Source organism: Lissotriton vulgaris, chromosome 4_1 (genome assembly GCF_964263255.1).
Source record: "Lissotriton vulgaris chromosome 4_1, aLisVul1.2, whole genome shotgun sequence".
NCBI classification, from domain to species: domain Eukaryota; kingdom Metazoa; phylum Chordata; class Amphibia; order Caudata; family Salamandridae; genus Lissotriton; species Lissotriton vulgaris.
Window position 1 is genome coordinate 525,570,841 of NC_141691.1, and position 25,729 is coordinate 525,596,569.

The 25,729-nt window shown below is 44.9% G+C and overlaps 1 protein-coding gene across 2 annotated transcripts in view; it reads right to left on the reverse strand.

Annotated features, from left to right (window-relative positions):
• Positions 1-1,502: 1,502 nt before the first annotated feature.
• LOC147721189 (ETS-related transcription factor Elf-1-like) overlaps positions 1,503-25,729 on the reverse strand; it is a 263,214-nt gene continuing 238,987 nt past the window's right edge. The window contains exons 10-11 of one of the 2 annotated variants that reach the window (XR_015309863.1): positions 6,939-11,267; positions 1,503-6,840 (exon numbers count right to left, since the gene is read on the reverse strand). Coding sequence is in view for 1 of the 2 variants with exons in the window: in XM_086964672.1 (XP_086820798.1) it covers positions 10,523-11,267 (745 nt within the window). In the remaining variant the exon portion in view is untranslated. Of the gene's footprint in view, positions 6,841-6,938; positions 11,268-25,729 lie in introns of those variants that run through there. The other variant, XM_086964672.1, reaches the window with a different exon arrangement.

Below are 25,729 nucleotides of genomic sequence, written 5' to 3' on the forward strand. Positions count from 1 at the left end.
ACTCGCTCTCCGCGCATGCCTAGTGGAGCCGCCGGGCTCTGTGAGGCGGAGCCGGCAGAGGAGGTGTGAGCGGAAACAGCGCTTGCCTGCGCAGCTCAGCCTCGGCAGAAATAACCACGAGGGTGTGTACTGAGGCTAGGCGCCGGCAGCGGAGACGTCCTTAAACCGGGGGAAATTGGAAATTAACGTTTTCCCCACGCCAGCGCCGAGTAAGCAGCTTGCTGGGCGTGGAGTTGTGAACTTGGCAATTTGAGCTATTGAGGAACCTCAGAGCAGCAGCGACGCGTGGAGACTGGGAAAGCATCGTCTCCACGCTACAGTAAGGAGAACGTGGGGAGTGAGGGAAACTGAGCCACTAGAGATTGACTTCCTCTCTTCGAGGAGTAGAGGAGAGGGGCCCCTGGGGAGTTCTGAATAACAGGGGAAGAGTGGTATCAGAGCTGACGTGGAGGTAGCTTTAACTCTGGTCATTGCCCTCAGCTGTGTAGAAGAGTTGGGGCCTGCTGAGTAAATAAAGATATCAGTTCCTCTTAGAGACTGCTAATGCCCATGTGAAATTCTTGTGGATTTGAACCCTCACAGTGACTGCTTAGCTGTTAGGAGGGTGAGAGGAACTGTGGGAGGAAGATTAAGGGCACCTTAATGAAGCTAAAGTTCATTAATGCTGGAGTCCAATTACACATACCAGGAGTATTTACAGATTGAATGTAGAATATTAATGTTGGTGTCTGATTCAATGTTTTATTGATAATAATTACTGAAACATGTTAACAACTCTGGAAGTAGAACTACTGATTTCAAGACATCTAAATGTAATGTGCTGATAGGTTAATAGAACTGTGTTTTGACATTAATTGGCAATTTTAAAAGTACTGGCTTTCCTCCTGACCGAATGCATTATATTGAACTGTGAATTCTAGTGTCAAAAGAGCAGAGATATTATTTTTATAAAAAAGTACTTATTTTTCTAACAAAGTGGTGTAGTGTCCTTTTTAAGTGTTATTGCGTGGATTTACTGCTGGGTGGTTTGCAACCTTCACACTGTGCCTCTAGAATTGCATGTCTTACCCCTAGGCCAGGCTACCCTAGGTGGCCTGACATCCCAGGTTCTAACACTTGTCTAATAAGGTTGACTTACAACCAGACACCATAAGGGATTGTTTGGACTGATACAAGGTGGTTCCAGAATTGGAAACAGCATATATCCGGCCAACTTCTCACAGTACTATATTCTTAATTTAATAGATAGACTGTATTACACTAGCGCTGGTGCCTTTTTTACATTACTTTGGCATATCCTCATTCTTCACGGACTGAGAAGAGGTAGTATTGAGGAAGTTTTTCCAATCGCTATTACTCAGATTATCATTCATTGTTCTAGTAATTGTGTCGCCACCCAATCTACCGGCACCCATTCAAGTGCTTTGGGAAGATAGTAAGCATGATGGGTCTTCTTCAATTTTGGATCCTTAGAGAAGCATGGATAATTAGGGGGGACAGAGTAAAGTAGAGGCAGTGATTATTTATTTTGGCTAAGTTACATGGTGCATGGATTTAAGTACTGGGATGAGGAAGGATAATCGGAGTAAAGAAGGTTACCAGAAAGAAAGCATCACATTACATGTCAAATTATGCCTACTCATTTGTGACACCAGATTTGAGTATACATCTGTCAAAGCTTACATTTGTACAGAATAGTTAACCCAAAAACTGGCTGTCTATCAGGGTAAAGAAGAAAAAAAGGCTTCCGTTGCGTCCTTTTTGATAAATGATCAAGATGTTTAAAGCATAATTATTACAGTACAAGAAACAGGAAAGAATATCCAAAAGGGAATTTCATAACATACAAAAGAAACAGAAAATAAAATCTGGCAATGTTTTTTAAAGCACAAGCGGACATTAAACAGCTCTTCTAACAAATGTTATTTAGCACTATATTTTGACAGTAGAACAAATAAGGCCTTCCAAACCTGACCTGATTACTTTAGTTTACATTTCATCCCTGAACAAAGACAGTTGTAAATGAAATACTACCTCCACGTATCATTTGTCACATTCAGCCCTTTTGAGCCTTATCCTTACAATATACTCCAAAGGCGTTTAGGGTATCTTTTAAAGAGTTCATGTTAAAAAACTATTAGACGGATTGTCCTTCGGGTCTACACACATCTAAAGCTTGTAGATTTGAGGCATCATTTTAACTATTCTTTGAGGAAACAGACTGAATAGGCCTGTTACCGCTAGGCATTTTGGAAACCGCTATAGGGATACAATGTTATAAAATTTAGAATGGGATGTATAAAATGTGCATATGTGACTTTCTTCATCAGCATTAAAGCAGCACCCCAACACATTTAAACTATAAATATTTATAAAGTGAACATAGAGTAAGCCTTTTACGTAAGGAAGGAAGGAAGGGTAACAAACAACAATCTTGCTCTTTAAGGCATCTATAACGTGAGTAATTACATGGCACTTGAGAACAAGGTTTAAGAAATACATAAACAGAACCTGAGAAGGGCAATAGACGTGTAAGTGATATGCAATTGATCCTGCTTCTAAACTATTTGCAGCTTTGGAATCTCTTAAGTCCCAGTTTCACATTTTTCAAGCATCTTCATTTCAAATTTCCAGTAGTAAAAATATTGCTAGCTTGCACTCATCTATTCCAATATATACACATGATGTTCCTGGACAATGATTACTTACATTAGGAAACACAACACTATTGTACATCAGTTTAAATGTACAAAATATTTTCTTTTCTAAAAAAAATATATATTTGCAAAGTAGTTCTTTTGGTTTGCTTTAAGTATTATATTTTCGGTCACGCTGTTGGCACATTCCCTCCAAACGTATGTCATTTTTGTTGCGAGAGCATGGCATTTTCTGCAACATAGATGTTTCCTGGGATACTCTAATGTGGTCAAGATTATAATAATGTGCGAGTGTTACATCCATGTGCAGAACACGAATCCCACTTCAGGAGCCGAGACTGCGCGACGAATGTGCTTTGGTTAGTGTCTCAAACCTGGACCACGTTTATCGACACATTCATTGACAAGGTTCAGCACTCTCGATCAAGGACGAGCACAGTAAAACAATTATAGTATCAACAGCAATGGCATCTGTCCTTTGCTGACATCTGCCTTCTCTTCTGCCTGCTGTTTTTTTTATAAAGCATGTTCACCACTTTTAAATAAATGACATTTAGCATTTTTTTTAGTTTGGTGTGCACAAAATCTATATATATCTATACAAGTGAGGAGAAAATGCTGATGCTTATTCTTCAAAATATACATTTTAAAATGTAAACCCTTCCTTGTAGGAAATCAGACCTGGCATAGTCAGGCACCAAGATATCATTCCTTGGTTGGCAGGGGCCTGTTACGAAGAACATAATTCTACTGTGCAGTGAGGTTGCAAAGTACATGAAAATCAAGGCTCTGTTCATGGTTCCCCTTACCTTCAACCTTGCATACAGAAGGCAACGATATCTGTAAATGCAGGTGGTAAGTAGTGCCAATCCTTGTGAAAACTCAAAGCAGAAGCTGAGTGTCAACCATGAAAAGCACTGTGTAAATGTGACACTGTTCATAAAAATGGAAGTATTTGAGCACGCAACCAAGAGACTTGGTATTGCACCAGTAGGCTTTTGAAACTGATGGGAAGAATGAAGTTGTGTGCGGAAATATTGTAAACATATAGCTACTTTGTTGGGATTCAAGTGAGTATTGCTAATATACTTTGCAGACTTTCAAATATTAATCTTGATTTCAACATACAGAACATACAGTAATTTCATAAGGGCACCCCGATGATTTTGAGCTAAACGTCTTATAGCGAATTCCTGTTACATTGCACTAGCCTACCCCCAGTTTAATTAATACATAAATTATTTAATTAAGAAAGTTACTTGGACATTGAATAGACAAGTGTCTTACAAATGTTATTGAGGGTCTGATTGCTGTGCCTGTTGCTCGGTGTTTAGGCACCTCTGCTACACTGCGTGAAACACTGATGAAGCCACATACTTATATGAGCACTTAGTCCTTAAATGGATTAAATGCATCATCCAGTTTTTATAACCAATGTCTTGGCTTCAGACATTGTTGATAGCACATCTCCTTTTCCCATCCCAGTTCTAATCATTATTGCCATTAATTTAGATGGTATCTTGTGCCTTTTCTATCAAAGATGGATAGGTGTATTTAAACACCAACTGCTAGTGGGGAAAGAAAATGTCACTTGCCTAGTAAGCTTCAGTTTGTAGCATGTAGTGCTGTAGATTCGCATGCTCTTGCCATCTAGTATTGGGTTTTGACGTGCGCAATTTTTTTTCCTCGAAGAACTCATTCGAGTCTCAAGGTATAGTGATTACTCTATTGCCTGGTAATGTGCCTGGGCTCCACTGTTAGATTGTTTTCCTGAGTAGCAGGTATGGATAGAATGGATCACAAACGTGGAAGAAGATGACCATGCAAGTACATATAGAGTATAAAAAAAGAAAAGCATCCGCAACAACAGAAGGCTTTTGGGGAGCATGGTGGGCGCATGTGAATCTACATCACCACAAGCCACAAACAGATGCAGGCTAACATTTTCAGTTTGAGGCATGTGCAGCTGTAGATACACATACTATGCATAGACTGTAAAGCAGTTCTTACCGAAGAGGTGGTTAGCCAGAGGGTGTTTCACCAGATTGAAAAATTGTACGTAGTACAGCCTGCCCAATATGAGCCTGCTGGCGTGCTAGAACATCCACACAGTAGTGATTGGTGAAGGTGTGGGGTGGACCGAGTATCTGCCTTAAAGATTTCAGCTATTGGGATATTACCCAGAAAGGAAATGGAAGGTACTTTCTTATGTGTTGATTGCAGCCTAGGTGGAGCAGGGAGATGTATTTTAGTCTTGACATAGCAGGTTTGAATGCACTTGCCTAACCACCGAGCTACCCTGCTTTTGAAATGGTATTGTGTGTGGTTAAGGAAAGACTACAAATAGTTTTTTTGTCTTATGAAATGATTTTGCCCTATTGCTGTAGTACATGAAGGTCCTTTTAACGTCTAGTGCATGGAAGGCTCTCTCTGCTACTGAATCTGGGTGTGGGAAGAACACCAAGAGCTCAATTGTCTGGTTGAGGTGGAAAGGAGAAACCACCTTGGGCCGATACTTTGGGTTAGTTTTGAGGATTACTTTTCCATTGTGAACCTGGAAAAATGGTTCTTCTAAAATGAGAGCTTGGAACTCACACGCCTGAGGGAAGTGACTGCAACTAGAAACACAACTTCCCAAGATAGGAATTGGGGATGGCAAGAGTGAAGGGGCTCAAAATGGGGGTCGAAGAGTCCAGGTAGGACTACTTTGAGATTTAATATATGGGCCATGGTTACCCAGGGGGGATAACCCTTTAAAGACCTTCCATAAAGACTTTAATGACAGGGATTCTAATAATGAAGCATGTTCCCTGTTCTGAAATTAAGTTGCAACTGCAGCCAAATGTAAACAAATGGACGTGTAAGCGAAACCTGAGAGTTTCGCACTAAACAGGTAGCTAACAATATTTTGCACAGTTGGATCGAGTGGGTCAATGTGTTTGGGTAGACAGTAATGAACAAACCTTTTCCACTCTGCTGCACAGCAAGCTTGTGTAGTGGGACAGTGAGCCTTGAAGGATGGACACACATCCCAAAGGTAGATAGAGGTAACTAAACTCTAGGACCTCAGGAAATAAATTGCAAGGTTGAGCTGGCCGGGGTTCAGGTGCCTTATTGTGCCCTGGTGTTCAGTAAGAAGGTTTAACCAGTCTCTCAAGACCACAGACAACTCGAGAAGGGTCATGAACCACATTTGTCTGGCCCATGTGGGAGCCACCAAGATGAGGTTGAGATGTTTGCCAGCGCCTCCGGACCGTGTTCAGAAGTGGTGAGAACAGTTGAAAAGTGTAGGCAAATATCCCTGACCAGGTAATTCATAGTACATTGCCCATAGACTTTGGGTGCTGAACCCTGAAGGAGAAGCTTGGGAATTTGGCTTTTTCGCCAGCTACGAACAGATCTATGTCGAAGAATCCCCAACGCTGGAAGTACAAGAGTAGTACCTTGCAGGTTGATTTCCCACTCATGGACTTGTTACCATATCCTGCTGAGCAGGTCTGTAAAATCTTTGTCCATTCCTGGAAGGTACTCTGCTAACAGATGTACTCTGTGGTGAATCGCCCAACACCAAGTGCTGTGCTTTAACGCAGCGAGTTGGGGAGAGAGTGTGCCTCCTTGTTTCCCAAGGTAGTACATGGCAGTCATGTTGTGAGTTCTGACTAAAACTCCCTTGTGATGTACTTGGCAGGAGAACATCTTTAGAGCTAATTGGACTGCCTTTAACTCTAGGCAATTGATGTGGAAGCCCTGTTGAAGGGGTGTCAACATTCCCTGAATGGTCACATCTGCATGTCAGCCCATGAGAGAGACATCCATGGTAATGGTAATTTGGGAAACCAGATCTATAAAGGGCCTTCCCTGCCAACAGGTTGTTGCTGTTCTGCCATAGCAGAGAGCACTGGGTGCTGCCAAAATCATCGCTAGGTCTTCCCAGAGACCCTGCACTTGTGGCTACTGTGGCACAAGGCACTCTTGAAGTGGACGCATATCTAAGCGGGAAACTATGGTAATGCAGGAATCCATTATGCCAAGGAGGCGCATTATTGTCCTGATGATTAGGTGGCAATTTGGCTGGAAAAGATGCAGCAGAAGTTGGAAGGCTTGAACCTGTGCAGCGCTGGTGTAAACTTTTCCTGGTAACCAAATTGAGAACAGTCAATAGGAAGGGCTGTATTTGAAGGGGCTGGAAGTGGAACTTGACCACATTGATTGTGAAACATAGATAGTGTAAAATGTTTAACGTTATCTGGGTGTGGGCCTAGAACTGCTGCCTGCATGCACTCTTTATCTGCTGCTGTGTTGCAGCAGAGTAATGACGTCTTAAAGTGTGACCATGTGGAAATGTTTCAACAGGATATACTAGTTGAGGGGACCGTCGAAGATGGGCATGAGGGACCCATCTTTCTGGGGATTAGAAAGTAAAGGGAGTACACCCCTCTGCCACGCTAGTGTGGCAGCAGAGGCTCTATGGCCTTTGAGTAGGAGCGCTTGTACTTCCTCTTGAAGAAAGCGCTTATTTTCTTTGGAGAGGGAGCGCTTGCGCAGGGGGGAGGACTGTTTGGTGGTGGAGCAATGAGTTTTAGTCAGTAACCCTGCTCTACAATGAAAACGGCCCCTTGATCTGAAGTGATTGTTTGCCAGCAAGTGAAGAACCCCTGCAGTCATCCCAAACAGGTGTTGTATGGTCTAGGAAAGTCATTGTTTGGTGGAAGCAGATCCCTTTGCTGCACACCCACTACCCCTGCATTTGGAGTGATTACCTCTATAGGCACCCCTGGAGTAACCCCTGAAGGGTTGCGGATGCCTCTGATAGGAGGTGGAAGCCTCCGGAAAGGTGGCTTAAGCGCCATCATAAAACTGGGTCCTACGAAAAGACCCACGTGGTGATGATGATTAAAGATCCCCTATTGTCATAGATATGTCTTTCTTGATTTTGTCTAGCATCTGATCAGCCTGTGGCCCAAAGAGGTGTTTCCTTTCAAAGGGCAGTTTGATCAGATGCTGCTGGACTTTTGGCTTAAAGCCAGAGACACGGATCCACGCATGACGGCAAATGAGAATGCTTGAGGGAATGCCTCTGACAGCAGCGTCATTCACGTCCAGGACACACCTAATGGTAGTATTAGATATAGTCAGGCCCTCTACGACTAACTCTTGTGCCAGATGTGTTTATTGATCCGGGAGGTGCTGGATCAGGTCGCCTTTCTAATCCCACTGGGCCGTATCATACCTGGAGAGTAAGCTGACAGAGTTGGTGATATGCCAATGGTTGGCAGATAAGTGGCCACTCTTTTGCCTGCCACGTCGATGTTCTTACTCCTTGTCTGGCGGTGGGGCATCACCAGTACCTTGGGCATTAGCGCACTTAAGCAAAGTGTGCACAACCAAGTCTGGGTGCACTCCGCATGTAAGCTGGGTCCAAGGGGGATGGCGTATACTTTTTATCCACCCTCTGAGTAACCACTCTGGGCTTCACAGGGTCCTTGGAGGTAACCTGAGTGTGCCTTTATGCATGGGGCGATTTTGAAAGGATCTCTGAGTGTTAGAAAATGTTTCAATGAGGAAGTCAACTTCCTCTGGGATTGTGTGATGGTCTACCCCGTAGAAGGTGGCTGCCTTGTAAATAACCTCATGATAACAGGTGGTGTTAACTGGAGGGGATGACTTTGCAGGTTACAGGTCATGGTCACTGTCCCTTTGGGGAACGATGTTATAATCGGCCCAGGGTCATATGGACTGTCCTAAGGGTTCAGAGGATCTGTAAGGCTAACTCTTCCCCCAAATAGATTGAATGCGGGGAACCCGCTGGCAATGTTGGCCTATGTGGGTGAGGAGGAAGAGGAGGAACAGTGGAGGGGAGAGAGAAGGTAGAGTCTCCTGCTCCTGTGGTAGAGGTGGTTTTGCAGAAATCTTGCACATTTGCAGGTGAATAAAAGGAAGTTTCTGCCAAATATCAAACTCTTCCAGGAGGAGCTGCAGAATAGGTTGTTCATGCTCCTCAGAGTCCGCAGAGGAATTAATTTGTATTGGTCGACTGAACGCCAAAGTAGGTTTCAGCCACAGTGCTGTTTTGGCTCCGACATCGAGGAAGCCATTGGTGCAGAGGAAGGTTGGGTCTAGTGCGGCTGTTTTGGACAAGGAATGGAGTCAGAGTAGGATGCAAACACTTACGACGGTTCGGTGCATGGCTGGGAGGCAGGTCGCACCGAAAGGATGCGGGCTGGGTTGTGGGCCGAAAACCGGAACACCCCCCCCCCCCTCCCGCTCCCCACCCCCCGAGATCGGTCTTCAACCTGTTGGTGGGGATCGATGTGAACCAGGTTGTAGAATCATTCTCATCTTGGGGACTACTGGAGAACTTGTCTTTTGGCTGGAGGGAAATGGCTGGTCAGTGAAAGGGCTGGCTTCAACGTACTCTTCGATGTCTTCACCGAAGATGTCCGGGTGTCATCATCTTGTCGCTGCGCCACTATGCATTAACGATCGCGCCTGTACATGAGGGTCTTTTTTACGTCAGAAAGCGAGGCAGGTGGTCAGAAGTTCTCGTCGTTTTCTAGCGAAAAGCAAAGGTTGTAAATCTTGTGATGATCCATCCACAGGTACTTTTGAGTGACACTGTGGACAGTACTGAAAGGGAATCCTTTCCATTATGGTCTGTGCATTCTCGAGGATGAAGACTGATGAAAAGGCCCCAAATGGGGCATCAACGAGATCCTGGACGCAGAACCGACAGAGGCGAACCAACTGCAAAAAAAAAAATTGTCTCTTGCCAACAGGAGTGGAAGGCCCGGATGATGTGCACCATGTGGCGTCAACCCAGAGCTTTAGCGATGCACGTCCGAAGAAACAATCTAACAATGGAGCCAATGTACATTACCAGTCATAGGAGTCACTATACCTTATGACTCCAAATACTTCTTGAGGAAAAACAAATTGCACACGTTCGAGCCCCACACTAGATGGCATGAGTGAATGGCTCTCAATGGGCCCTTGATGGCAGGAGGGAATGAATGATGTATTTGTAGAGCACACTGCTGTCTAACAGACATCTTGAAGAGTGCAGAGCAAGTTTATCTACAGGTACGCATGCCACAAACTTTGTATTTCAGTTGTGAACATTATTTTTGCAAGTCCTGTTGAATTCACCTTCTCAAAACATTTCTAAGTGTTGGATCGTTTATCATGGTTTGTTTCAGGAGTACCGTAGACCATGCAATAAAATAAGATATTCATATAGGTTGCGTATCGGTGTGGTTGGTTCCACAACAAACAATCAGTAGTTAAATTGTGTTATATGAGTGGGAAACTATAAAGACCTCACGAATGCACCGAAACCAAGACTGCATAAATGTATGTGTTATGAAGGACTAAGTGTGAGCTATATTATTGTTTGGAGAGCAGCTAAAAGACAAAGAACAGAAAACACCCCAAGATGTAGACAAAATGTAATTCTAAGGGGAAACTGAGTCCAGAAGAACAAAGACTTTTTGGTAAACAATTAGACCTTGGCTTAAAAAGGTAATTTAAACGGCAGTGCATACTTTAACATGAATTGACACCATTGACACCAATTGTTCTATAACACAATCAATACAAAATATCTTTTGTAAACAGTGCTGTTGACTGCTTCCATACGCTTGAAATTTTACAATTTTATTTAATCTTGTGTTCTGCATGGAGGACCTGATCTCAAGATGACATGTCAACTAAATCTTTTTCTCGAAGCAATTAAATACCCTATAGGAGAGAACAGATAGACTTGAATATTTGATTTGGATGTCTTTGGTCGCCCTTCTTTTGCTTGGTGCACTGTTGAAGAATGCATTGGAAATGAAGAGATTATTAGTCAAGGAGCTGTTGCAATGCTACTGAGAAGTAATTGGAACTTCCAAAAAGTTTCCGTGCAGACCAAGCCCGTGTTCCGATTGTCGAAGAACTGCAGAGTCTGTATTTAGTTCTAACTCAGCAACTGGAGTTAGGCCAACATTTGTTCTAGTGATCTCTTCGCAGTTAGAAGAGGTCTGTGGCTTGCTTTGCATTCGTTTGGTTTCTTGGGAACCGTTTAACACAACATTGTTTAACTGATGATAGTTTAGATTGGGTTGACCCATTCCTGCTGTTGAATCATTGCTGAGCACTGTTTTTCCAACTGCGTTTGTTGTCCCCGAGAGAAAATGCTGAATGTACTGAGCACTCAACACCTCCTCCTTGAGGTTCATTGTGTTGGGCTCTGCAGTTCTAATTACAGTGGCAATGACCGTACCGGGATGTTGTGCTATTACAGATTGTCCATTGCCATTGAGGGCCAGCATTTGTGCTAGGCTATTTATTGAAAACTGTGAATCGGCATTGATATATGTTGTGAAGTTATTATCAGTTGATCCTAGACTGCTCAAAAACAACTGATGGTGTGGTGTTTCTTGTCCTCCTTTTGGCGGCGGTAAGGCTGCTTGAAGAAATACTCCTTCTTGTAATTCGTCGGAGGATGGCATGGGTTGCATCACTGCTTTGTTAGGCGATGGGTTGATGGTGTTACTGGTCACCCTGAAAGTTGCAAGAGGGGTAGGTTGTACAATGTCCTGTGGACCTGGTGAAACCATCTCCAGGGAACTGTATAAATGAAAAAAAAAGTGTGTATTTTAGAGAAACATGTAATAAATAACACTGATGTCTCAAGTTCAAGATTTGTACATCTCTCTGATAGGTTTTTAGTACACAGTGTTCTGATTTAAGCAGAAGCATATGTAGTACATTCACCCAATCAGTAGTAAAACAAATTGTATGTTTTTTCTACGCGCAGGTAATTTGGTTGCATTTTATGACCATTTAGCAGCATCCAATTATTTCCCCAGTCTTATGTAAAGATTATAAAGAGCAAACAAAAACAAATTGAAAACATCAACATGCTTAAAGTACATGAAATAAACAACCTACCGACCGAGCTACTTGACGCCTGCCAGTGCTCCAAGCATAGTTGTAAAATTTTAATAGTTAATTGTGAAATTGCCACTTTTAAAATCGGACTTGCTAAAATTGTACTCGCTCATTTTTAAATTGTTGTTTACCTGCTGCACACTACCTGAACTAAATCAGCCTGTTTTGCTGATACCTGCACACATTGTTGGGGGAACACTGGGTCGCGTTTTACCGGCACTACACCACTTCCGCTTTCCACATTAGCGGAGTGGTTAGCGCTCTAGCCTGCTGTTAGGAGGGGCTACTTAGGCAGCGAGGAGCCGGCCGCCGACGGTGGTAAGGGAGACAGTGGCAGTGTCGACCGAGCTACTTGACGCCTGCCAGTGCTCCAAGCATAGTTGTAAAATTTTAATAGTTAATTGTGAAATTGCCACTTTTAAAAATCGGACTTGCTAAAATTGTACTCGCTCATTTTTAAATTGTTGTTTACCTGCTGCACACTACCTGAACTAAATCAGCCTGTTTTGCTGATACCTGCACACATTGTTGGGGGAACACTGGGTCGCGTTTTACCGGCACTACACCACTTCCGCTTTCCACATTAGCGGAGTGGTTAGCGCTCTAGCCTGCTGTTAGGAGGGGCTACTTAGCCCTCTCGTCGCCCTGAGCGCGCAGCGATCGCGCGCAGGGAAGCGCCAGTGACGCGCCTGAGACAAGCCGCGACAGGACGTGGCCGGGGGCCGGCAACCATGTCCGATCAACGAGCACACCGACTACGTTATACCTCACAGGTATTACTAAATATATTGCGTAACTCCGCCAGCGACTGCTCTAACAGGATGATGGACAATATTGAGGGTCCATTTTCCTGTCGTCACTGCAAAACTCAATTCGAGGCCCCTATGAGCACAGTACATATTTCCAAACCTCGCTTTCACATTGATCAACATGATACAAGGGATCCATCTGACGACTCTACCAATATTAAGACCAAGACCACCAGCAAAAACATACTTTGCAATATCAGGTCACTATCAAAACATTCCGTCGAAGTATGGGATCTGATCTCCAGTAGGGAGCCGGACCTATGCTTCTTGACAGAAACCTGGCTTAAACCCCATTTAACACCAGTTATAACACTGGGAATCCCTATAGGCTACAAAATAGCCAGGATGGATCGGCCATTGAAAATCGGTGGCGGGATAGCGATAGTACACAAGGAGGAAATCAGTGTAAACATTCTGGATGAAATATGTACCCCGGAGTTAGAACTTATGATTTTTAATCTTAACTTTTCTACAAAATCTAGCAGGAAAGGAGCGTTAATATACCGCCCCCCTGGTCCATGTAAAAACACCTCTGTGACATTAATGGAAGCTCTGGCGCCCTATGTATGTGACAACTCAGACTTCCTTCTCTTAGGGGACTTCAACATTCACAGTGAGGTCGTAAACAGCTCCGAAGTCAAAACTTTTATTAGTGATCTAAGCTCACTAGGTTTAAAACAGATCAACAACGGGCCCACCCACACGGCGGGACACACGTTGGACCTAATTTTTACTAATTCTTTATCTATTGAATGCTCCCTCCCTTACCAAGTAGACTGGACAGATCACTATGTTCTGGAATTCTCCACCCCCTTTCCCACCCCTCACACCCAAAAACATCATACTTTACCCTGTAAAAGAAGACCCTGGCACAGATTAACTCAGGAAAACTTTTGTAAAGCATTTGGGAAGCCCACAATGAGTGGAAATGACAACATAGATAAAGCCTTACAAGAATATGAAGAAATGCTGTCACATACAATTGATAAGACCATCCCTCTGAGAACTTTTAAACCTAAACCCACTCCTAAACAGGAGATATGGTTCTCAGAAAGCCTGAGACTATCCAAACAAGCCACACGGAAGTTAGAAAAGAAATGGAGGGTCTCCCGCCTAGACAGCGACAAACATATTTACAAAGAGTCTTTGAAAGCCTACCACAAAGAAATCCGATCAGCACGGAAGAGCCATATAGCCTCACAGCTTTTGGCGGCCGGTAATAATTCTAAGACTCTGTATCAGATTTTACTGACCTTCACTAAACCTACTGCTTGTGAAAGTCCGGAAGTGGCATCGCAACAATTATGCGACAATATTTCCCACTTCTTTACAAATAAAATCGAGGCCATTTATGACAAAATTCTACTTTCCAACTTGATACACAGCACTATAAACAACTTCATAACAAACCCTGCTAGCCCTCCCCCTTCTGAGAACTCCCTCTCTGTATTCCCCCCTATCCAGATTGAGGAAGTACTGGCGCTTACGTCCCAGATAAAGAGTGGCTCCCCCACAGACACCATCCCAGCACGGATTATGCCCACTCTAGCCAAAGCCCTAGGACCTACCATTCAAAGACTAATAAACCTCTCACTTAGTACGGGGCAGGTCCCACTTGGATGGAAAAAGGCATTGGTTAAACCTATCAGGAAAAATACCACCATTTCCTGGAGTGAGCTTAACAATCTCAGACCAATATCCTTACTCCCCTTCTTGGGCAAAATCACAGAAAAACATGTGAATAAACATCTGTCGAGATACATTGAGTCTGCAGGAGTACTGGATCCATCGCAATCGGGCTTTAGGCCCAAACACAGTACGGAGACCGCTTTAATGTCAGTCGCAGACGATTTGCATATGTACCAGGATGGGGGGTTCTCCGTCATCCTGGTACTACTAGATCTGTCTGCGGCGTTTGACACCGTATCTCACCCCATTCTCATGACCAGGCTGGAAAACATCGGCCTAAAAGATGAAGCCCTCGAATGGGTAAGGAGTTTCCTAACCAATCGGACCCAACAGGTAATCATGGGCAATTTTCGGTCAGAGGAAGTTGAGATCACCAAGGGGGTGCCACAGGGCTCCTGCTTGAGCCCAACTCTTTTCAACATATATGTGGCACCCCTGGCTAACATCTTGAGAGCATATGGATTTGTTCCTATATCCTATGCTGATGATACTCAACTCCTCTTTCCCTTTAAAACCTTAACACCCGAAGTCAGGAACTCCTTTTCCTTGGGAATGAAAGCGGTAGCGCACTGGATGTCTTCCAACTTTTTACAATGCAATGTTGGAAAGACGGAAGTCATGTTGTTTGGGGGGGTAAGACAACTCTGGACTCCGGACTGGTGGCCACAAGACCTTGGCCCAGTACCAGAACCGAAACCATCTGTAAAAAATCTGGGGGTCCGGCTGGACCAGGAACTTTCCCTCAAGCAACACGCCAACCAGGTGGTGGGATCCTGCCTCCACATAATTGGTATGCTACGCAAAATCTTCCCCCTCCTGCCAGATGCCAGCAGAAGAACATTGGTACAGGCACTAGTCATAAGTCGCCTTGACTATTGTAACGGCCTGTTGCTAGCTGCCAATGAGGGAGTCATGGCAAGACTGCAGGTAGTCCAGAATACGGCTGCCCGGCTAGTCCTAAATGCGCCCCCTCGCTCCCCTTCTAAGCCCCTACTGGAAAAACTTCATTGGCTACCCATCAGACAGAGGGCTAAATTCAAGGTATGCTGTACCATACATAAGAGTCTCAATGGTATGGGTCCGACATACCTGGCCACCAAATTTATCCCCTATCAGCCCTCCCGCCCTCTTCGCTCGAGCGAACAAGGCCTTTTAGTAGTGCCTAGGGCAAGGAAGGCAAGACAGGGCAGTAAAGCTCTCTCAATAGCTGGACCGTCTCTTTGGAACAGCCTTCCTAATTCCTTAAGGCTCTGCACAGAATACCTTCCTTTTAGGAAGATGCTAAAGACCTTCCTTTTCAGCTCCTAGATAGCTCACGCTCTCCTGATCGCACTGTGGCAGATGTCAAAAGCGCGGAGATGCTCCCATGGGAGTCGACACCAGCGCTATACAAGCCAGTAAATAAATAAAAGTAAATAAACCTTCACACACATCGAATTGTATAACTAACCTGTTGCCTTGTTCAGCTTTCTTAATAGGATTTAACTCGTAGTACAGTCAGTGAAATTTCAATCATGCCTGACATGTTACCAAGTCTCACGTGGCCTTACCGGTCTTTCAGATGTATTCGCCCATCAAGAAATAAACCCATTTCCCGACAGGATAATATCTCCATCTAGAAATAAAAGTCTTCTAAATAGCACATGTTCAGGAGAGCCCTGTATCTTTCATGTCCAGTGATCTCAACATTCCTGCTAGAAGGTAGTGTACTTCCATTGTACTTCTGTGAGACATCCGGGCTATGCTGATGAGAGGCACCTCTCCTAGCGAGAGTGGCCACTGCCCTCTCGACCCAGGCTGTGAGACTGACATTGGTGGTTGCATAATCAATAGTCTGAGGTGAAGCCTTAATACTTAAACCCAAATGAAGGGAGGACCAGTCAGCTCCATTCAGGTATAGTTTGTGCATTCACATATTGTAGTGTAGTTCCTATATTCCCAATATGCTCTGCACATTGGAATAATATATACTATAGATTTGACGTAGGACTGAGGTCTACTAGGTCTCTATCGAATACATTAGACTTAATTGTGAGTGCCAGCTAGCTCAGAGGTCACTAGAAACTTTCTCGAATGAACAAGAAGGGATTAGTTTCTGACATCCGCATAAACATGACAACTTTGTTTCCCAAAAATAAGAAATGTATCGCTAGAGTCGCAGAAACAATAGATAGTTATTTCACTCAGAAAATCGTGCCTGCTTCGTTTCACCAGAGGTGCAGAGAAATAGAGAGACGGGCGTTTTCAATAAAAAGGTATTTATTGAACAGTCTTCTTTCTCATGCAGAGGAAATGAACTGCTACAATCATAATACTGGTTGCAAAGTACAATGCGTACAGTACGAAGAGTATTATAAAATAATACTGTAAAAGCATGATATGGTTTCTAAGCCATAAAATATATATAATACATACATTAATAAATAAAGACTAAAAAGTACTCAACTGGTGCTTCTAAAATACGCCTATCCCAGTGTACCTAACCTAGGTCTAGTACAAGGGAAGAAGTAAGTGAGGAGTAGCTTAGTTTTAGTATTCTTTTGCCAAAAACCTATCCAAGAATTCTCTAAGGGTCTAATCAGCTCCGTACCTTGGTTTTAGAATGAAGGAGGTCTGGTATCTCTCTCTCAGGACTCGATTTCCCAACAACCCGCAAGGGTAGCTTGGAAAGACTGGAGCTGGATTTCTCGGCAAGAGAAAAGACAGCGTCTCTCTTAGTGCGTCTGCTGGAGGGTGGGCTTCCTTCGGCACTTGCTGCGGCGAGCTGTGTCGTGTAGGTAGATAGTCGAACTGCTTCAAACCACCGTGTGTTTGCCTGGGCAACTGTGGGCATATTTATACCTTGAAAGTGCCGAGTTTGACGTAAGGTTGGACATAATAACGTCAAAGACTCCGTTTTTTTAAAACTCCATGAGTTCTTGGTTAAATAAATAAATATTCAAGCAAGGGGAAGTCCCTGACTGCTGAAGGCGGGTTTTTCCAAGAAATCGTTGTGGATTTTCAGAACTAGTGGAAGTAGCCCTGCCGTATTTGGACTGCATAGGCTATGATTTCTATGCCTATATAAGGATAGGGTGATTTATACCTATATATGGGCAGGAATCGGGAAAATTGCACTAAGGTCCTAAATTCATAAACAACAATATTACCCGGCTCCTTTACCTCCACAATTTCTGAGCCATATATGAAGATTGTATGCACATGTGTTAGTTTCACCTGCGTACCGGCATCGGTGAATGGTGGAGTTCATCACATAAAGCTGCCAATATTGAGCTTGCACTTACATATCTCCTATCTCCCTCTCCAAAGCGATTTGTCAAAGTATGTTGACGGAAGCCCCTTTAATCTAGTCCCAGTGATAATTACCCACCCCACCTTTTCCTGTTTCTTTGGAAATGTCCAGAGTCATTCTTCAACTGGTCCCTGGAGGGCTGCATGAGCCGAACAGGAGGTGATGGCGTAGTCATCTTACCCCTACAGCTTTCGAGGAGCCCTGGAAATGCAAAAGGTACATGCCACCTTTGTTGGGATGGGAATGTCCCTTACATGTTGTAGACTTGTGACCCCTGCCCTGCGTGCCCAAACTGCGTGTATCAGTTACCATGCTTATTCCATTTTGGTCTCAGCTTCACACTAATCCAGTGTTTTTGTAAAGAGCTTGTCTTACCTTTGAATAATGATGGGTTCTGGACTTCTCCTAAACCTGGAGGGGGCTAACAAGTGAACCCCCATAGTGACAGCAGGACTATTGTTCCTACCACACATTTGCACACATGTAGAGCAGTGGTGGCTGCAGACAGATTTGTTTTGTAGTGATTGCACTCTGACCAGGCCTTTTTCCTAGTCATGTGAATCTGAGCATACTTGCGTATTACCCCAAAGTTGTGCTGGTCATGAGGAACCCAGAATCCTAGTGCAGAGATGTACATGAGTGCCCGAGTGACATAGGCCTATGGTTTACATTATGTATGCCTGGCTTGTTCATGTGCACAAGATGGAGGTGAGGGTCATTTCCAGATGGTGGAAGTGTCTTGCTGACGTTCAAGACTTTTTTTTTTTTTACTTTATTTTTCAATTTTTGCAAAATACAAATAAAGAACGCCCCCCCCCAAGGCATTGTTAAGAACATTTGCATAGGACATTCCCAGGCCAGATGCAAAAAACCCACCTCCACTGCGCTGCACCTGGGGCAGTTGTCCCTCCTATCCTCCGAGAAGCGGCTCATCGACTTCGGAGTGAGGTAGGTGCGGTGCAGCAAGTTAAAATGAATAAGCTTAAAGCGCGCATTACAGGACACCCGCCGCGTCAAGACCCCTATACACTTCTGCTGTCCCTGATCCAGAGGCACTCCCAGGTCCGCCTCCCAGGCCGCCCATGTCGGTGGCACCGGAGGGGCAGAATCACGTTTCATAGCCGCATACAGCAAGGCTATCAACCTACGTCCTCTGCTGCAGGACAGTAGGATATGTAAGGTATGGGTCATCGGGGGTATCTCAGGACACTGCGGCCAGATCGAGCGCACTATAGAACGCAACCCTTGGTAATGTCCGCCACTTAGGCCAAATGACTCCTCCGCCTGCTGATACTTCACAAAGCTCTCCGAGGGGTATAGATCTGCTAGGACCTCGCAGCCCCCCTCTCTCCATTCTCAGAAGGACATATGGTGTTCTATCTCTACCATAGGGGCCAGTATCCAGATCGGTAGATCCCTGTGAAATGGGGCCGAGCGTAGGACCCTTTCTATAAAACGTTGCCATACGCCCGCTGTGTCTCTCACCACATAGGGTAGCTCGGCATTGGCTCCCGCCCCACGCATCAGTGCCAGCTGAAGCTCCTGCACTGTAGCCCTTACTGCTAGTAATCGCGTCTCCGATACATCCGCATCTGCAAACCATCTGGCCGCCGGAAGTAGCTGTGCTGCGTAATGGTAAAGGTCGAAGCGTGGGGCTTCCAATCCCCCTTCCTCAAAGGAGCGCACAACAGTACGGAGGGCCACTCTGCTTAGCCGACCTGCCCAGAGCAGGGATGTAAGCAGCGTATTGAGGGTCTGAAAAATCCTAGGCGGAAGAGGGCACAACGTGTTCTGAAGGACATACAGTGTCCTTGGCAGCATCACCATCTTAGCGACGGCCAGCCTCCCCATTAGGGACAGTGGTAGGGTGTTCCAAAAGGACACGGATTGCTGGAGAGACTTAATCACCCGGTCTATGTTCCGAGCGAGGGACTGCTCCTCTGTCGAGGCCACATGAATGCCTAGGTATCGGAAACTGGTCTGTTCCCATCGCAGCCAAGCTCTGGCAAGTCCTCCAGGGGTACCGTTTCAAAGCCCGACAGCGGGAAAATAAGGGACTTACTACGGTTAAGGCGCAAGCCCGACACCTCGCCAAAACGGTCAAGGTGATGCAGTAACCTCGGGAGCGCCTCACTCTGGGTCTTCAAGTAAAACAAGGCGTCATCCGCATATAGCGACAGTACATTGCATGAGTCACCCACCTGAATACCCCATTGTCTCATCTCAGTCCGAATCATGACAGCAAAAGGCTCGATGGCTAGGGCAAAAAGTAGTGGTGAGAGGGGGCATCCTTGTCTTGTGCCCCGTCCCAGCTGCCACTCCTCCGATCTCGCGGCTCCTAGACGCACCCTGGCTCGAGGGGAGCTATACAGGATACAAATCCAACGGCCAAAGTTGGGCCCCAGGCCCATCTTCCGGAGGTCCTCCTGCAAGTAGCCCCAGTCAACAGTGTCAAACGCCTTGGCCAGATCTATGGAGACCAAGACCGTCTGTTCTTCCCTCCCTCACACTTCGTGTTGGATGTGGTTCAAACGTCTTAGATTCATAGCCGTGTTCCGCCCAGGAATAAAACCGCATTGATCTTGGTGCACCAAATGCGCCATATGGGGTGCTAGCCGTGTGGCCAATAATTTAGTCAGAATTTTGATATCCGTATGGTAATCGGACGATAGGACGAGGGGTCATGCTTGTCCCCCCCTGGTTTCAGGATCATGCAGATTTCCCCCTGGGCCATGCTCTGTGGGAGCTCTCCACTTTCAAACGCATCATGGAAGACCTGCAGCAGGAGTGGAGCCAATACGTCCCGGTATTCATGATAAAATTCCGGTGGGAAGCAGTCACTCCCCGGCGACTTTGCACGCGGCAAGCGGGCTAGTGCCACGCGGACCTCGGTCAACGTCAGGCCCGCATCTAATTCCTCCCTATCAGAGTCCAAAAGGGTCGACATATGAAAGCCCTGTAAATAGGGGAGATAAGAGACCTCTGAAATTCCAGGGTCCGCCGACGTTCTCGAGACTTGAGGGGATGAACCCAGACACTGAAAAGTGGCGATAGGAAACAGGCTTCCCCATGAAAAATCAATTCGGTCCCATCTGATACAGCTGTCTTCCTGAGTCTGCCATTTGGTGGACGCACACGTGAAGCGTGGGTCTGCAGTATCTGTTGTCAGGGTGTTACATTAACAGATGTGCCTATTAATAGACTGCAGCCTGGTCACCCCTCTTGTTGGTGCATCCTGCTATCAGGAGCGTCACTCAAGACAAAGGAAGCCAGCCTAAGGAGGACTCCTGAAAAGGGAACTGACCCAAACCGGTTCGGACAAATCAGAATGGGAATCCATAGCCCCCGTCTGTCATCGCTATATACATGAGCTGTTGACCCACTTTTTATTCCAGTTCCAAGTTCTCTTCAACAGTGGAAATAGTAAACTGTTTCAGATTGCGTCTAACCCCTTACACCTTGTAGGGTGGGTAATATTGCAACGGTGTAACATTTGGCAGATGAAGTTCAGACATGCATGTTTCACCTGAGAGATGACCAAAACCAATTGGTTACAAATATTTGCCAAGAATATGAAAGAAAATTTGTGGCACCTTAAGAACCTGAGCAGAGAGCGAGTAGAGTCCAGAGGGGATCGTGCAGCACCTTGGGACACTGGTGGGACAAATGCTGGCAGATAATTCTGGGGATACGTTGCCTGCTGCTTTAGACTCTGCAGCTGAGAGAATGGTGTTCTTCACAGCGCTGGCCGCTGCAGAGACCATGCCTCGTTCGAGGGATGATTGTGGTGGAAGCGCACAAGAAATTCTTTTCCTAATGTCTCCATCACACAAAATATCTGGTACGAGTAGCGAAGAGAGAGACATCCAAGTATGAATTACAGGGAACATTTTTGAAAACACATTCAGTGGCAGACAATCCCCTTCGGGGAACTGTCCATGATGGTTCAACCCGCATCATGGCTATAGGCAAACACCGGAAATAGAAAGAAGGCAGAATACACCCCCCTCTGAGATTACTTTTACCTAATGACTGGCTTGTTGCAAATGCTCCAGAAGATAGACAAAAATAGAGCTACCCTTAACTTCAAACTTGAAGCATTGCCATTACTAAGTGAGGCTGAGAGCTGAACCTAAAAGCTAAACAACTCTCAGGGTCCAGTAGCAATGGTGGCAGTGACAATCCAGGGTCCTTTACAGACAGAAGGGCCCACTTTCCCATGGACCTGGTGCCTAGCTTTGTGGTGGGAGTTGATACAGACAAATGGTTGAAAGCCTATCGGGTAGCTCTGGAGATGCATAGGGTCCCTGAGAAGGATTGGGGTGCCAGTCTCAGGGGGGTATATACCCCCTGGGGGTGGGGATTCCTTGTTGGCCTTAAGGAATGGTGACAGGATTAAGTTACCCACTCACTCACAAAGAAAGCCCTCATCTGGAAATATGATGTCATCCTTGAAAAAAATAAGTTAAAGCTTAGAGGCACCCAGGAGCGGTCAAGCCTATTGTTCTGGTAAGAAAGTGGCCCAGAAGAGGGTCACATTCAGTCCCCAGATGCCCAACGACCATGGTGTTCGAAAAGCTGGAGGGACGGTCGTCCAGGGAGCGCTGAAAAGCGCAGGTTGCTGGGGGTACTACTCCTAAACGGAGAGTATGGAGGCTCTGATGGAGGTACAGGGGGAGGAGACAGTTCATGGTGAGAGGACCTGCAGATCAGGGGTGGCCAGTTCTGACAGAAGTGTTGTGCAAGACAAGGAAAGCCCTTGATTAGGTAGGTACCTCGGGTATGTCATGTTATTAGGAACATGGTAAACATAATGACAAAGAAATGAAGATTATAAACCTTTTTCTAAACTTTTATATTATTCAAAATGCAAATCGTAAATAGTCAACTTATATCCAATAATAAATATCTATCACGGTGAGAAAGTGCCCAATCATTGATACAATAGCGCATAGTGTACACTTATCAATTATGGACACTGCCCGAATAAAAACTATATTCAACATGGGTCAAGTGACGACGGCGTATCGATTCATCACAATTAAAGGATCATCAGGACTGAAGCAATATGGCCCAAGACTGCTAATGAATTAAACAAACAAAAAAAGGACGCACGAATATGAAATTAAAATTACAACGTAAAACATAAAAATAAAACTGAAAGTAATGTCATGACGTTTGATGGCTATATATGTAACACAAAGTGATTTTCCCGATAGTGAGGTGGTGTTAAAAGGTAGCAAATGGGAAGGAAGGAAGCATCGCTGCAAACCCAGTACACAAACAAAGAAATAAATATATTGTGTAATTCAAGCAACATGGTAATCAAAAGCCCGGCTTATCGATAATTCCTTCACCGGATGGGGCGTGTGGAAAATCATGTGGATAAAAAGTGCTGTATCTCAGTATTTAACTAAATTGAGCTGGACACTCAAAACAGATAACAGAGGCTCCAGACTGCAAAAAAATGAAAATGTCGAGTTTTCAAGGAGGCCTGAAAGAATCAAGGGCCAAAAAATGGCAGGCGCACTAACCTTGGAGCCTGGTTGTGGGAGACATTCACAATAGGGTGTTTCATGTAGCAGCTGGTTGGGAGGATAAACCAGATGATGGTGTCCAGGAAGCCATGGTACCCAATTGTATATAAACAGGGGAAATAGAGGACTCGGTGGTCACAAGTGTTGATTACATATCATGTATCAATATTCAAAGTCCTTCAAGAAATTAATCTGGAACTATCAGAGCAATGAAGTCCTGTCTTGATGCAGTTCAAACCCACATTCATTGTGTATAGACAGAGCGAATGTGCCACTCGAGGGAAGTGATGGTTCAATCCTGCAAATCCTAGCTTGCCAGGCACCTGTTAAGGCTCGGGGTACAAGCCCTGAGCTGAGAGGCCAGTCTCAGGAGGCAGAGTGGAAATAGGGTGCCTAACATCTCAGGAGCTAGTAGGGAACCCCTTGCTGACTCCAATACTGAAGGTGATGCCTGCCCATGTACCAAATATGGATCCTTTACCTGGAAGTGGATAGCCCAAGGCTGGGCTCTTGACATAGATACTGGTCAGTGGCCTCTGTTGGTTGTAGTCCTTATGCACAAGTTTTCCTTGGGTTGGGACCAGGCGTCTGACTCGAAGGGTGAATGGGCTACATCACGTTGCTGGCCATGGTGGTACTGTCTGCCCACTGGATATATGAGAAAACTAAAGTTAGCAGTCTCACAGGTGGGATCCACAGATAGATGGTTTCCCCATGGGTCAGCTCAGTGGCTACGGAGAGTTGTTGACAGAGGGATCCAACAAGGTTCAGAAAGGCATGAAACAGACAAGTGCCTCAGCAGAAGAGGGCCATTGTCCACGTTCTACAGCCTGAGAAGGGAAACCCATCAAGGTATTGATTAGTCTACCCTAGCTTTTTGCAGGAGGAGGGTCACATTGGATCTGGCCCCTTCTGCAGGGTCATTCCCGATTTTTGCCTTCCTCTCCCTTTCTTTGCTGAACTCGTTTTTGTTGACCTTTAGAACCCTCTACACGTTTTCTTGCTAACCTCTCCCATAACAACATGGTAAGTTTGGCCTACACCTTTTAGGAGTATTTGATTTACTTGTAAGCCTCTAGTATATGATACTACATGTACCCAGGGCCAATAAATTAAATGCTACTCGTGGGCAGCAGCACTCAACGTGCCACTCCAGTAAAGTAAACTTTTCAAACATGTCTCAAGCCTGTCAAAGCAGCCTGTAGTGCAGTTTTAAACTGTCATTTCAACATGGCAAAGGCAACATAAACCTTTTGCTAGGCCTAAAGCTTTGCTTTTAATACTTATAAGTCACCCTCATTTATTTATTTTTTATTTATTGAGTTTTATATAGCGCTGGCTAGACCCATAAGTATTTTTTTTTTTTGTCCTCGTCTCGCCATAGACTCAGTAGTTTTAACAAGCCGCATAATGATAACTATGCTCCCTCCGGCTTACTACTTCTGTCTAGCCATCCATGGCCTTCCTCTTTATCCCGAGGACTGGGCGTAATCATTGGACTTACATTCCGCTCTCTCTAGACCTTAACCATTTATCATATGCAGGCCTCGTCCCTACGATGTCAGGGGGGACCAGATATATGTTGATGATTCTTCATATTCTAAACTCGCCATACGCAGAGCAGATTTAATCCAACTTTATCTGGTTGGGGGGGTCAGAATCCTTCCATTTCATGCAGATCTCCCTTCTGGCCAAAACCACCAGATTAATAAGCAAACCCATCTGGGGCTGTAGAGATGTTATATAGTCCTGCTTATTGAAGCCAAAAATTACCAGAGGCAGATCCACCACTATATGCATTTGAAAAATATCGGTCAAGGATTCTTCCACCTCTTTCCAGTATCTGCCCAGTTCTGCACACTCAAAAAACATGTGCATATCATCCACCTTGTTGATGTGGCACCTCGGGCATGCTGGTACTGAGGTAGAATGGGCTGCGAATTTAGCGATCTTCACAGGGGTATAATATAACCTGTTTAGAACATAGAAATGTTTTTTTCTTTAGTGTAGCAGGCTTAATGTATTTATACATTAATTTTACAGAGAGGTCAAACAAGTTTTCGGAATCTTGAAGAAGTGGAGTGGCATTCCAATCCAAGCAGCTACCTGCGGGGGAACTTCATGATCTACCGCATCCAAAAGGCTATTATACCAAAATGATACCTCTTTTTTCCTCAACGAAACTCTCTGAAATAGCTGCTCTAGCTCCCAATTGCCCTCTACCTCTCCCCTCTCTGTCTCAAACCAAGATCTTAACTGAATATACTTAAATCGGGAAAATGTGGCCCCAATCTTGTCTAAAAGTACTTCCCATGGGAGAAGCCCATTGGAGTCTACCAGGTCCGACCACCTCTCTAACCCTGCTCTTCTTATCGGAATTGCCAGAGAGTCTCCCAGACAGGACGGGGTAACCGGTGAATCCCAGATTGGTGCAAATGGGGAAAAGTAGCCTATACCCCAGATACGTCTTAGTTTATACCATATCTGAAGTGCCGCTTTTAGCACCTTAAGGAGTACCTTCTTGAAAAATCTTGGTGTCCCGAACTTATATAAAAACCCCGCCTGCCCACTACCGCCTTCCGCTAGCACTAGTTCTCCTAGTAATCTACCCCATGAGGTATCTGCCGGTATAGATAAAAGCATCCCAATCCCTTTGTATTGAAAGGCCAATAAATATAGATTTATATTGGGTAGTGCCAAGCCCCCTTTCAACAGTTTCCTCCGTAGTTTTTTCAAAGATAACCTGGCGCTGTTTTGCCCCCAAATGAAACTGCCTATCTTTCCTTGAATTTTATTGATGCTATCTTGTGG